Source organism: Chenopodium album, chromosome 6, assembly GCF_948465745.1.
Source record: "Chenopodium album chromosome 6, dcCheAlbu1.1, whole genome shotgun sequence".
NCBI classification, from domain to species: domain Eukaryota; kingdom Viridiplantae; phylum Streptophyta; class Magnoliopsida; order Caryophyllales; family Amaranthaceae; genus Chenopodium; species Chenopodium album.
In genome coordinates, this window is record NC_137839.1 from 16,503,072 (window position 1) to 16,516,620 (window position 13,549).

Here is a 13,549-nt window from a genome sequence, read left to right on the forward strand (position 1 = left end):
ATTATCTAATTTTTGGCAAATAGAGGTCAGTTGAGCTTGCAAAAAGGATACAGAGTCGACACTATGCTTCCCCTTGTTAGCAAATCCTCTGGGATTCCCATATTGGGAATTGTGTATCGCCATATCTTCAATAACCTGACCTGCATCATCGATATTAAAATTCATAAATCTCCCACTAGCTGCAGAGTCTAAAATTATTCTAGAAGAATTTCCAATGCCGTTATAAAAGGCTTGGATTAACTGCCATTGTGCTAAATTATGGTGAGGGCATTCTCTTTGTAAGTCCTTGAACCTCTCCCAAGCCTCATATAAAGACTCATCGGCTTCTTGGGAAAAGTTCTGAATCGCACTCCGTAGTACTGCTGTTCTCTCTGCAGGATAATATTTGTTATAGAAATTCAAAACAAGAGTTTCCCAGTCAGTTATACCAAGTGTAGTTCTATTTAAGCCATTAAACCACAATTTAGCTTTTCCAGTTAAAGAGAAGGGAAAGAGAATCTCCCTGATTTGGTCTTGAGTGACCCCAGCTTGCCTGATGGTGTTGCAATATTGACAATAGTCGGCAATGTGAAGATTCGGGTCTTCACCCTTGGCTCCACTGAATTGCTTCCTCTCTATCATCGTTATAAATTGAGGTTTGATTTCGAATTGAACCCCATCAAGGGCCGGAGTAGGGGTGAGATGTGGAAAATACGTAAGCTTTGGTTGTGAATAATCACTAAGCATCTTTGGAGCCGTCATCTCTGATTCTGCGTCTAATGATGCCTCTAAATCGCTGGAATCAGTTGGAGGATCGCGGTAATTATTGTTATTATCACCAGAATCCGCCAGGATTTGCTTGTAGAAGTTTTTCTGTCTATGAAAGGAACGTTCGATCTCAGGATCGAATGGGATATAACCTGATCTGGAACACCTGGGCATAAACAAAAACTAGAAGCAAATATGAGATTTGTCTCAGAGAACTAACGCTCTCTGAGACAAAAGAGAAATAATCTAGACTACAAAAAACAATCAGAAATAAAAATAAAACCGTTTCCCCGGCAACGGCGCCAAATTTTGACAGGGTAAAGTCGTATCCCCTAATCAAAAATAATTACCTAAATCTCTAACTAAAGTAGATAGGGAAGTAGGGTCGAACTCCATAGGGAAACAGGTCTTTTTAATTCTAATTTATTATTATAATCTAAATTATTTAAGTAACCAATATTTATAATTAAGTAAGAAACTAAGCTACTAAGGTTGAGAATAGGAAGAAAACAATATATGAAAGGATCTAGGGCATAGGTTCACCAATAAATAATACTCCAGGGTAAAATATAGTAACCAATCATTGACATTGCATAAATAACATGATTAACAAGCTCTCGCAATTTATTAATCAACATAGATCTAATAGGCTCTCGCAATTTACTAGATCTAAGTTCTTATTGAAATTAGCCTTTAATATCAAATTAACATCTGCTCGATTCATCAATTTAATATTGCTATACTTTTACAAGCCGCAATTGTAAAACATTAAAACAATCCAATAAGAAATTATCATGCAATACCAATAATCAATAATAGTCAATCATCAATGCATCAATTAACCAGATTGTAAAGGGCTCTCGCTACGTATTACAATCACACAATTAATTTATCGGTATTAAATCTCATCTCTCGAATCTTGACTTAACCATTTATAAATTAACTTGCCTATTGAAACTAGACCTAAACATTAATTCTCATCTCTCGATTCTTGAATCAATATTGTCAAACTCATGCATAAAAGATAGGCCTAATCTAGTCATAGAGCATTAAATCAATCAATAGGAAATTAATCTAGCATTGATAATCAACAACAATAATTTACCCCTTCATATTATTTATTAGATCCCCATAAACCCTAGAAATTAAACTACTCACACATGGTAAAAACTAAACTAATCAAAGTAATAAAATAAATCATGATGAAAGGAATAAAGTAAATAACTAAGATTAAAGGGGAAGAAATTGTTACCAAAGAGTAATCTGGAATTAATGAAAGAATTAAGAACAAAGGTTTAGAGAGAGTTTAAGAGAGAGAGAATACTAAGTAGAGAGAGAAAGTCTAAGAAAGAAGGGGTAAGTGAAATTTATCCCCCTAAAACCGTACTTAAACAAAACTAAAACAACTTCCTAATTAGAAACTAATTGCTCGACAAAAGAGTTCTTCTAGAAACACGCGCCCGATCGGGAGCGCCTTTTTCTCGCACTGCTCTTCTCACAGCCGCGCCCGATCGAGCTAGCAGCTCACCCGATCGGGCGCGCCTTTGGCCACGCACCAGCACACTCTTGCGCGCCTTGCCCGATCGAGCTAAGCTGCCCGATCGGGCCCTTGCTTCACCTCGAGGCTCGGAGCTTCGATTGGGCTTATTTCTTCGGCCCAATCCGGATATCCACTTAGGGTCTTGATCACCCGGTCCATATACCTCGGTATCCCGATTACCGAGCCCTTAATCACCGGCTCTCACCGGTCTTGGGCTCCAAAAGTGGTCGTGTCCTTCTAGCTTCCGTAGTCGATCCAACAAAACCCAGGAAAATGCTCCAATAGTGCAATTTCCTGTAAAATACAACTAAGACTACGAAAACACTAGAACACACAAATTAGTAATAAAAGTGGCCCGAAAGAGCCAAAAACACTACTAATAACGACCAAGGGATGGGGATAAAACACTATATAAAATGGACATATCACATACCGATGTGTGTTGTGTTATCGGATGGGTGTTCCATTGTTCTCTGTCTCGACACCGTGCTCTGCTTGCTCTCGGGTTTTTACTGGGGATGTAATCGGCGACCATGCGGTGTCGTGTGCTGGCATTGTTGGTATTAAACATCGGCACAATGTTGTTCGGGATACATTTGTTGATATTTGCTACAAATCTAGGATTTCAGCAAGAAAGGAGGTTGACACAGGATTGTCTGGAGGGAATGACAGGGCCCTCAGACCTGCCGATGTGTTACTTTATTCATGGGATCGTGGTCGTGATGTATGTGTCGACTTCACAGGGTCTTCTCCTTTGACACAGACAGGGCTATCTGACTTTGTTCCGAGACGGGTTGTGGCTGATGCGGCTCATCGGAAGCGGGTTAAGTATGAAGCTCGTTGTCTGACGATTGGATATGGTTTCATTCCCTTCTCCTTTTCTTCACTTGGGGATTTAGAGAAGGAGGATGTTGCGTTGCTGAAGCGGATTCAAAGGTTCTCAATGACGCAAGACATTGGGGCTCGTGCTACAACTCATATATTCACTAGGGTAGGATTTGCTATAGCTAGAGGAGTGGGGGCCCATATTGTATCTCGGCTTCCCACTAATTTATTGTAGGTTATATGACTTTTGTTTTTGAGATAATAATAATAATAATAATAATAATAATAATAATAATAATAATTTAAAAAGAGTTATATTTTGTGAAATTATGTTCAATCAAACAAAAGAATTAAAATTTGGAGAAGATTATGGACTACGATTTCCCCCAATATTTATCATTTATTTAACTAAAAGATTATGGATCGGACTACAATTTCCCCCCAATATTTAGACCAATTACACGACGACACTTGTCATAGGTAACCGGTTTAGTAGGTTACAAGTTTTTTGTCTTGTTTAAAATTGAGACCCCCCCAAAGGTTATAATATTCAGGTATATATAATTCAAAGGTTGTATTATTTTTTATTTTTTTTTTTAAAAAAAGGGCTAAAGGTTGTATTATTTATGGCATTTTTTGCAAATATATATGGCTTCACTTATTTGTTTTCTCTCTTCTTTTTCTTCAAGAATTTTTTTCTTCTTCTTCAAGAATCGGTTCATTTTTGTTGTTAAAACTTTTGTAAACTGAAAAGAAAATCTATGTTATTAAATATCTATATAAGATTTTTATATGGGTGAACCTTAATTGTATAAGTTTCCAACGGTAAAAGTTTGTAACATATTACATCATTCACCATTATTTCAAGCACATTATTTTTTAATCCACTAATAATGTATTGATAGAGACCTGTGCATTGCACGATATACTAATCTAGTTCTAAGAACGTTTATGTGCCACATCGACCCCTTTCATTACATCACGTTACCTACTCAACCTTTTTTTTATGTCAGATCACCACTCAATCCACTTAATCAATATGCCACGTCACCCAATTACAACTATCAATCATGTTATAAGCATGAAAGTAAATGTATATAATTGCAAATCACAAGGTCTAACTAAAAAGAAAAAAAAATAAACACCATTAGGGATGAAAGTGATATGGACAAAAACTGAAAACCTAACCAAACCAAACCGAAATTCGGTTTCGGTTTTGGTTCGGTTTGGGGCTGTCAAAAACCGAAAATCGAAATCCAAACCGAAGTTTAATTTTAGAGCCCAAAGATTTCCAGCCCATATATCCCCTACATATATATAGCAAAACCCTAATTTTTTACTTCCCCTCTTAAACTATTCCAGGTTCTCATTGTCGCAGCCTTCCTTTGTTCCTCACCAAAACCCTAATCCTCCATTCCTCACTCAACACCTCACTTACTCCGGCCACCTCCTCACTAACTCCGGCCACCTCCTTCCTCAGTTCGACAGTTCGTGTTTGTGCTCCCTCAAGTCACTGTTTCTCAAAGCCGCTCGCGTTCTGGTGTTCGTCATCACCACGACACCACCTCCCTCAATCCGATCACCACCTCCATCACTCCTTCAGTCATAGTTTGTCACCTTATTCCATTGTTACTCGTGTTCACCGCTACTTATGTTCACCGCCACTCGTGTTCATCGCCGCGTTTCGCATTCAATCACCACCACCACAAATTTTCTGGGTTATCCTTGATTTTTTTTAATTATCTTTTATATTATAATCTATAGTTGTAGATGTTAGTCTTGTAATCAATACAATTTATTAATTATTATAGTTGTGTTAGTGTATTACTTCTTTTTTTAACTATTTTTTTTTTTTTAGATCTATTCATTATAAATTTGACAGTTTTTTTAAAAAAATTATTTTTCTTCAACAATCTAGAAAAATCCCCTTAAAAGTTCGGTTTTTGATTTGGAACCGAATTAGGTTTTTAAATTTGGGTTTAGATTGGTTCGGTTTCAAATCTAGTTCGGTTTGGATTCAGTTTGAAAAATTCAAAACTAAATTAATTCGGTTTTGATTCAGTTTGGGTCAAAATCAAAACGGAATACCGAACTTTCTCACCTAGACACCATAAATATTAAATATTAAATACATATATTCACAAGATTAAATTAAAGTAGCAACTTGGTACGACGATAAGACCAAATATTAAGCTAATTGGTGATTAAATGAAATAATTCACTAAGGTAGGGTGGTTCCGAAACCTTAACCTCATTCAAAACCCTAAACGAATATTAAGCTAATTGGTGATTAAATGAAATAATTCACTAAGGTAGGGTGGTTCCGAAACCTTAACCTCATTCAAAACCCTAAACGAGGTGGTTTGGTTTCGGTCTAGGCGAAGGAGAAAGAGAGGGGGCGGGGTTGTGTGGTTACGGTGCGAGGAGAGTGCTCGGGGGTAAGAAGAAAGAGGGAGGGTTATGGATGGGGTTTTAGGGGGGCAGGGCGATGGTCGAGATAAGGAATAGGGTACAGCCTGGGCGCCGACGGTGAATCTAAGGGGAAGGGGAGAGGTCGTGAGGGTGGTTGACTAGTGGGGTGGTGGTGTGGGTGGATAATTGGTGGTTGTTAATCTTTTTTTTTAATAAAAAAACTACCCTTAGTTAATTTAGTCCTTGTTTGTTTTTTGATTTTCTGTTTTTTTAAATCAAAAAACCAAAAATAGAAAACAAGAAAATTGTATTTCAACTTTTTAGCTATCATTTATCAAATTAATCATGATTTTGAAATTTTGACTAATTTATGATTCATTATATGATTATAAAAAAAAAATTAAAAAACACCAAAAAACTAAAAACCACGCACATCAAATCATCAACGCCAAATGAGCCCTTTATTAACACTTTAATGAAATTAGGTTATAAGACGGTAAAATTCTTAAATAAGGCCATATTTTGTATAATTCATTTTTATGAGGGTTACCAATTTCGTATCTCACAAATTGAGGATCACCATTGAAAATTTCCAAAAATAAAACTACTTCCAACGTAACATTGTTATTCTCCAAAACAATTCATTAACTACCTTAATTCAACAATTCTTAAAAAAAAAAAAAAAAAAAAAAAATATTAAACAAAAATAAACAAGAAAAACAATATTATTCCATAATATATATCCCTTGCATAGTAAGGGTACAAGCTAGTATATATAATTTATGGAACATGCATCATTATTTACTTACACAACTTGAAATGAAATGGAAAAAAAAAAAAAAAAAAACAACCTTAAAATGGAAAATTCATTCTATGGCAAATTAAACTTGTGAAGCAATCGATTTAATTATGTATCAACCTTGAAAAATTCACATTCATAATCAAATCTATCATTGCCAATCAACTCATGCAGATTAGGGACCATTTCTCCAGGAGCAACCCCAGGGGTCACGGCAGGTCGGGTTCGTCACCGTAATCAGTAGGACCAACAGTTGATGGACTTGGAGCGTCAAGTAAATGGCGACTTGTTGTAGATTGGCACCCCTCCTTGGACTCTGGTAAACAAAAGTGAGAGTTTTATTAATGAAGTTTCAAGACAATTCGTAATTAAACCCGAGGTTTTAACGGTAGAAGCTACTTGTAACCATACATCACCCTCCAAAACCACTAGACCCACCATGCAAACTACTCAAAAAAAAACCCTAACCATCTCCATAAACACCCCTAACCACCTCCAAAAACTGGACTTTATCTCTTCAATTGATAGAATTCGAAGGTTCGTTGCTAGGAAGAAGAGAGGAGAGTGAAAGTCTAATTAGAGAGGAAAGGGGAAAAATGAAAGGAATTCAAGGGGTTTTTTCAAGTGGCTGGTGATGGCGGCTAGGTTGGTGGGTGGTGGTGTCGGCCGTTGGGTTGGCTAGGCGGCGGTGTCGATGTCGACGCCTCGGCAGCTAGGTTGTGGTTTTGTGGTTCTGAGGAGAGAGAAAGTAATTGGAGAAAAAATTGGGAAAAAAAAAAAAAAAAGGTGTGGACACGTGACCTTCATCTTCATGTGATGGTCAACACCGAAAAACCGAGTCAATCCCCCTAAAATCGCCCTAAGGTGTGTTCTCGTAAAAAATTCTAATTTTAGGTTTAAAAGGTGTTATTTGACAAATTTTCCATAAATAACAAAAAAATAAGAAAAAAGGTATTTTGGTTAATAAATTTAAAAGGCATTATAAATTATAATACTACATGTTTTTCAAAAAAAAAAAAAAAAAAAATTATAATACTACATCAATAAAAACTGTTTTTTTTCAAAAAATTCAAAAAAAAAAATAAAAAATATATATCAACTTACAAAAACTGCTATTTTAAAAAAAAAAAATGGCTTTTTTAAATTAATAAAAAACAACTACTCTCTTCTTTTTTGTTTTGAACGGAAAAACAACTACTCTCTTTAATCATACATATTATCTTAAGAAAAAAAATTAACCAGTTCAAAACACAAGGATCGATTTTTTTTTTTTTTTTTTTGGTGCTTAGAGAGCCACAAGGGCGGGTGATGAGAATCGATCCCAAGATTATCTTGTTGCCATGCTTAATTTTGATTATAAAAAAGTTTATTAATTTCTTTTTATATAGGTTCCATTATTTACAGAAATAAAACTATAAATTACAACTTTACAAGTAAGCCAAAATAATAATCCTCTGAAAAAAAAAAAAAAAAAAAAAAAAAAAAAAAAAAAAAAAAAAAACTCACCAGCATGTAGGTTGTAACGGTTAGACTCAACCAGGAGTCGAGTTGAAACCGCAGAGGGGAAGAGAAGAGTGAAGGCTAGAAGAATGCCAACAAGATAAACTGATTTTGAAGAGATCATCTTACTTATTTTGTCTATGTGAAAGAGTCGAACATGTATTTGTAGCCCGTCAAAGACTTGAGGGTAGGGGTGTCCTTATCAACCCGGTCCTACTTAACCCAAATCAAACTTAAACGTTTAAAACCCCATATGGAGAATGATTTATAAAACTATCTATATTTGTTGTATATTAAAAATCAAGTATATACGCCGCGTGTCACCCTCCATTCCACTAACAGAATGTTACACTGAACTGCTATTTGTCGCTCCCAAATTACCAGGTAACACTCCCTTTTTTACTTGAATGGACCACTATGCCCTTTATGCAATTTGGGTTATAAAAAGAACCTTGTTCCCCATTTGGACACCATACATGAAATGGTCCCCTTACTTCACGACATTACTGTCCCGAGCTTCCCAAAATCGGTCCCCACGACCTTGCAACCAAATCGGTCCCCACGACCACCTAAATTTTCTATTTTCAAAAATCGTTAAATTTTCCGACGGGTCTTGGGTCATGGACGGCGAGTGGAACATACGTACGCCGGAGAATGCGTCGGATCATTCTGTAAGTTTTTTTTTTTTTTTTATTTTCGGTAATTAGGACATCCGCCTAAAATTTCCGGATGTCCTAGGTACATCCGCCTAAAATTTCCGGATGTACCATGGAACATCCGGGAATTTCAAGCGGAAGTAGGATCCGCCTAAAAAATCCGGATGTTCCATGGTACATCCGGAAATTTTAGGCGGATGTACCAAGGGACATCCGGAAATTTTAGGCGGATGTCCCTATTAATTTTTTTTTTTTTAAAATGTTAAGTACGTTTATTAAGTTTTTTTTTTATGTATTTTTTGTTCGTGATCTTGTGATTATTGTTGTGATTTAGTATTTGATAAGTAATGTTATTTTGTTGTATTAATATGATTATTAGTAATATGTTTATTTTTTGTTTCATTATTATTATTATTATTATTATTATTATTATTATTGTTATTATTATTGTTATTATTAGTAATATGTTGATATTATTGTTGTTGTTGTAGTTGATATTATTATTGTTGTTGTTGCTGTTATTTTTATTGTTGTTGTTGCTGTTGATATTGTTATTATTAATTAGTAGAAATATAATTTTAATATTAATATTATTATTATTATTATTATTATTATTATTGTTATTATTATTATTATTTATTTATTAATTAATGTTATGGTCTTATAAATTGTTTTGTAGTTGTTGTTATAATTTTTTTATTATCATTAATATTGTTATTGTTTTGTATTTGTTGTTATTATTATTAATATTGTTATTAGTATTGTTATTATTATTATTATTATTATTATTATTATTATTATTATTATTATTATTATTATTATTAGTATTGTTTTTATTATTTTAATTATAATTATTATTATTATTGTTTTTATTATTATTATTTTGACATAAAGCATGTTTTGTTTAATTTGTATAGGATATGGAATCTGAGGAAGGCGGTGACGGTGTGAATTATAGTGGGAATTTTGTCACCGATACGTTATTTCCTACATTTGACGATGCTGTTACATGGGCTGATGGTGTTTCCATAAATTTGGGATTTATATTGGTGAAATCGTCTTATAACAAAACCAGAGATGGTCGGCCGTATCGGTATTTGCGATGTGATCGGTCACGAAGGAGCAAGCCGAGAGATTTGGAGAACGCGATACGGAAGGACACCAAAACCAAAGCTAATGGTTGTCCATTCTACATCAAGATATATTATGATGTCAGCACCGAAAATTGGAAGATCATTGCGAAAAATGATCACACCGGGACACATAACCACCCAATGATTGTGTACCCAGAGGGTCACCGTAAAGTGAGCGGATTGAGTCCGGGTGCAAAACAGGTTGTGCGGGACATGACAAAGTCCAAGGTTGCTCCCCGTAACATCATGTCCACTATTGCCGAGCAATTTCCTGATGATCATCCAAACATCCGACATATTTACAATTGCCGAAATGACTTCAGGATGGAGATGTCCGAAGGAAGAGGAGTTGTTCAGCAATTTCTTCATCTGGCGAGAGAGAGTAAATACATTTACTGGTTCACGAACGATGATCACAACGTTTTGCAACATGCATTTATGGTGCACCCGATCATGGTCAACATACTCCGCACATACCCACATGTCATAGGTATGGATTCTACTTACAAGACCAATCAATATAACATGCCTTTCTTTGAGATAGTAGGCGTGACACCGACAAACCAGAATTTTTTAGTTGGATATGTTTTCATGCGCGACGAGTGCACGGCTAGCTATCGGTGGGTGTTGCAGAGATTAAGGGAGTTGATTGGGTTTGATAAAGAGCCATCTGTATTTATTTCAGACCGTGATCTTGGGCTATGTGCGGCTTTGAGAGAAATCTTTCCAGGGACGTCACATTTACTCTGTCTATGGCACATCAACAGAGATGTGGAGGCTAAGGTGACGAAGATGTTTGGAAACAAGAAGGTTGGTGTCAGTTTTAGAGCTGGGAGATGGTTCAAAATCGTGAATGCAACAACACAGGCGGAGTATGATCGTGCTCTAACTGCCATGCAAGTGAGGTGGGGAAAATATCCGGAAGTGATTCAGTATGTTGAGAGAACTTGGCTTTGTCATAAGGAGAAATTTGTGAAATTTTGGACGAACCAGGTTCTTCATTTTGGTAACACCACCAACTGCAGAGTTGAGAGCCAACATTCAGCAGTGAAAACTTGGTTAGAATCATCCACAGGTTAGTTGTATTATTTTATTAGTTGTTCTCGTTGTTACTTAATTGTAATTGTATTAATTGTAATTGTATTTGAATTTACTAATTAGAATCATTGGCAGGTGCTTTGGATACCGTATGGGCCCGAGTCCATTGTCATATCGGTAATCGCATCATACAAATTCGTAATGACTTGGAGGCATCAAGGTCTAAAATTGGTCAGATGTACAGACAGTTGCCACTGTCACGTATAAATGGCAAAGTGTCTCAACATTGCTTGAAAGTTCTGGATGACGAGACGAAAAGGATGCGAGATTTGAGTTACCAGGTCCATGAACGGTGTGGATGTGCTATGCGTCTGACCCATGGTCTTCCATGTGCTTGCCAGATACATGATTCGATAGTTGCACAGACAGGATTGTATAGCAGCCAAATTCATTCTTTCTGGAAGATACTGGTTATTGGTGATGGTGTTAACATTCCTGAAGTGGTAAATGATTCGACCGAGGAGGCTGCACATTTTCGGTCCCTAATCGACGAAGTCATGGAAAGTGACCCGGCCGTACGTCGAAATGTAACGCGAATCATTGAAGAGGAGCTACATCCAGATCATTCACACCTTGAAGAACCACATATCAACCTTAACACTCGTGGTCGACCGAAAAGAAATAACACCAGGCGTGATCATAGCTATTTCGAGCATGTGAACCGTCAACACACTCAACGTGGTGGTGACCCAGAACCAGGTATTTTCGAAAATTCTATATTTAATATAAAAATATGTAAACTTAATACTTGTAGCTTTACTAATAATTTATCTTTTAATTTTGTGTTGTAGATCCAAGTGACATTAGTCAATGAAGGTATTTGAACTTGCTTCCAGCCCCAATGTTGCCGTACATTTCGTCTTGGAAGGATGTGATTGGTGATGGGAACTGTGGCTTTCGTTGTGTCGCCGACTTCTTCTTTGGCGATCAAAATAAGTGGTTTGACGCTCGGGAAACAATAGCGAACGAGGTCGCTGGTCATCCTGATTTGTACGAACGGATTTATGGGCTTGGGCGACTTTGGATGAACGTGGAGCGTATTCGATGGGATGGTGGGGCTGTCGGGGAGCGGCATTGGATGGTTACAATTCAAGATTTATTTCCTATTGCTACGTGGTTCAACGCAAGGGTGATTTGTCTCGGAGTAGGCCTAGTACCAACTTGCTACTACCCATGCATCACAGTCTTACCGCTTAGGGCACGCAACGGGGTTTGGTCACCGACTCGAGAGTTTGTGATTGCTACAGTTGGTGGATCACATTTTATCCGTCTTGACCTTGTACCTGATTCACCACTCCCGCCGATCGCCGGTTGGTGGACGCAAAACCACGAGGATAGTGTCAATGGATGGGATCAAGCATATCAGTTGAGAAGGGACATGTGGGATGCATTAGTTAGGTAGTTTGTAATGTACATTTACTAACTTTGAACATTTGTAAGAAAATTAGAATTACAAAATTAATTTTAAATGTATTTGCTTTTAATCTAACATGATATGAAACAAAACATCAAATATAAAATAAAAGAAGTGTCCAGTTTATACAGTACATTTAAAAAACAAAAAATAAAAATAAGTTCATAACATAAGTAAAACCACTAACAGAACATCTAATCAAAATAATCTAAAGTCCCATTTTTGACTTCCAATCAAATACAAGCTGCTCAGTCATTGTTCGAGTCTCACTCGACATTTCAGGATACTCAGCTAGTGCTCTTTGGTGAATCTCCATGGACCGACCCATCCACTGCAAATCAAACAATAACATATTTTAAACACAAAAATTCATATAAGTCATTGTTAATATAATAATAAGCATAAATACTTACGTAATCAGTGTTAGTCCGCTCAGGCAGGTTGCTTGTAACTCCTGGACCTGGAGATACCCGCGGGTGAGAAAACCTGTACAGCCACTGCATGTAACCGGGCGCAACCGAAGGAGCTGCAGCACTAAGCCTGGGTAGGGCACCTAAAACAACACTCTGAGATACCCCAGGGACAAACCTCTTCCACATCACAGCTGTCATCTCAATCGGGAAGTCTACCCGATACATCTTCAAGTTAGTCGGCCTCTTGGCCTTCTCTGGCCTGATGATCTCGCGGGGAATGCCTTGCACGAAACCAAGCTGGCGCACCACTCTATCAGGCATGTACGGCTCAATGATGTTACGGTACTGGATGCAGCCAATGAATAAAGTGGGGGGCACTCGTAATGCAGGATCAGCTCCGTACGGTAGCCAGTTCACCTCACGGTCAGTAAGCGCATCAATCCTAGTACGAAAAGCTAACAGGCGCTCCAGGTTCTTGCTAGGACATCCCGCTCCTACATCCCAAGCAGACGCACGAGGCATTTGAAGGTCCCGGGTCAAGGTACCCTGCTGTGGCCGAAAGCACGGAAAGTACTCGTAAATCCACGCTTGCAGAAGCGTGAGACAACCAGCAATCGAATCAGCACCTTTCCGTGATGCCGTGCCCAGTTGCCGATACAAGTAGGCTAGTGCAGCTGTTCCCCAAGCATACTCGTTAATAGGGACATCCGTGTGACATAGCTCGTGGAGGAAGGAAGGATGCGTACGGTTACCACTCTTGTCTACAAACAGTGTACCTCCAAGCACTAACCACAAGTATGCATCAAGCTGCTCACTAAAATCCCGGTCGACCGCCAATGTGGACTCAAAAATCTTATCAGTCAACACCCCACTACCCTGCCAAATGGTCTTTGTGCCGCAAACCTCAGACAGATCATCTGGAGTCATATCCATGGTGACCGAGCACGCGTCCCGTAACACGTCCGTGCTAGGAGTAGTGGACACCATATTGCCTGCAACCCGTAACCCAAGT

The 13,549-nt window shown here is 37.5% G+C and overlaps 2 protein-coding genes, 1 long non-coding RNA gene and 1 other non-coding gene across 4 annotated transcripts; 2 read left to right on the forward strand and 2 right to left on the reverse strand.

Moving 5' to 3' along the window:
* The first annotated feature begins 253 nt into the window (after positions 1 to 253).
* Positions 254 to 360, forward strand: LOC145637432 (small nucleolar RNA R71). Its single transcript, XR_014114217.1, has one exon. It is a non-coding gene; the product is annotated as a small nucleolar RNA R71 (small nucleolar RNA).
* A 5,871-nt stretch (positions 361 to 6,231) lies between these two features.
* Positions 6,232 to 8,379, reverse strand: LOC145635917 (uncharacterized). The gene is made up of 2 exons (XR_014113941.1): positions 7,830 to 8,379; positions 6,232 to 6,639 (listed from the first exon to the last, which is right to left on the reverse strand). It is a non-coding gene; the product is annotated as an uncharacterized LOC145635917 (long non-coding RNA).
* Positions 8,380 to 9,399: 1,020 nt separating this feature from the next.
* Positions 9,400 to 12,262, forward strand: LOC145636735 (protein FAR1-RELATED SEQUENCE 6-like). Its single transcript, XM_081688290.1, has 3 exons — positions 9,400 to 10,687; positions 10,786 to 11,409; positions 11,502 to 12,262. The coding sequence occupies exons 1-3, from the start codon at positions 9,400 to 9,402 to the stop codon at positions 11,522 to 11,524; spliced, it is 1,935 nt and encodes a 644-aa protein (XP_081544416.1). The 3' UTR covers positions 11,525 to 12,262.
* LOC145635915 (uncharacterized) lies at positions 12,006 to 13,172 on the reverse strand. Its single transcript, XM_081687290.1, has 2 exons — positions 12,538 to 13,172; positions 12,006 to 12,455 (listed from the first exon to the last, which is right to left on the reverse strand). The coding sequence occupies exons 1-2, from the start codon at positions 13,057 to 13,059 to the stop codon at positions 12,333 to 12,335; spliced, it is 645 nt and encodes a 214-aa protein (XP_081543416.1). The 5' UTR covers positions 13,060 to 13,172; the 3' UTR covers positions 12,006 to 12,332.
* Between the last annotated feature and the right edge of the window lie 377 nt (positions 13,173 to 13,549).

Excerpts from the sequence above, each read along its gene's own strand:
- LOC145636735 (XM_081688290.1), top strand. The coding sequence starts at position 9,400 with ATGGAATCTGAGGAAGGCGGTGACGGTGTGAATTATAGTGGGAATTTT. Across the intron at positions 10,688-10,785 it reads TTGGTTAGAATCATCCACAG|GTGCTTTGGATACCGTATGG; the intron begins GTTAGTTGTATT and ends AATCATTGGCAG. Across the intron at positions 11,410-11,501 it reads TGGTGGTGACCCAGAACCAG|ATCCAAGTGACATTAGTCAA; the intron begins GTATTTTCGAAA and ends TTTGTGTTGTAG.
- LOC145635915 (XM_081687290.1), bottom strand. The coding sequence starts at position 13,059 with ATGCCTCGTGCGTCTGCTTGGGATGTAGGAGCGGGATGTCCTAGCAAG. Across the intron at positions 12,456-12,537 it reads AGCGGACTAACACTGATTAC|TGGATGGGTCGGTCCATGGA; the intron begins GTAAGTATTTAT and ends TTTGATTTGCAG.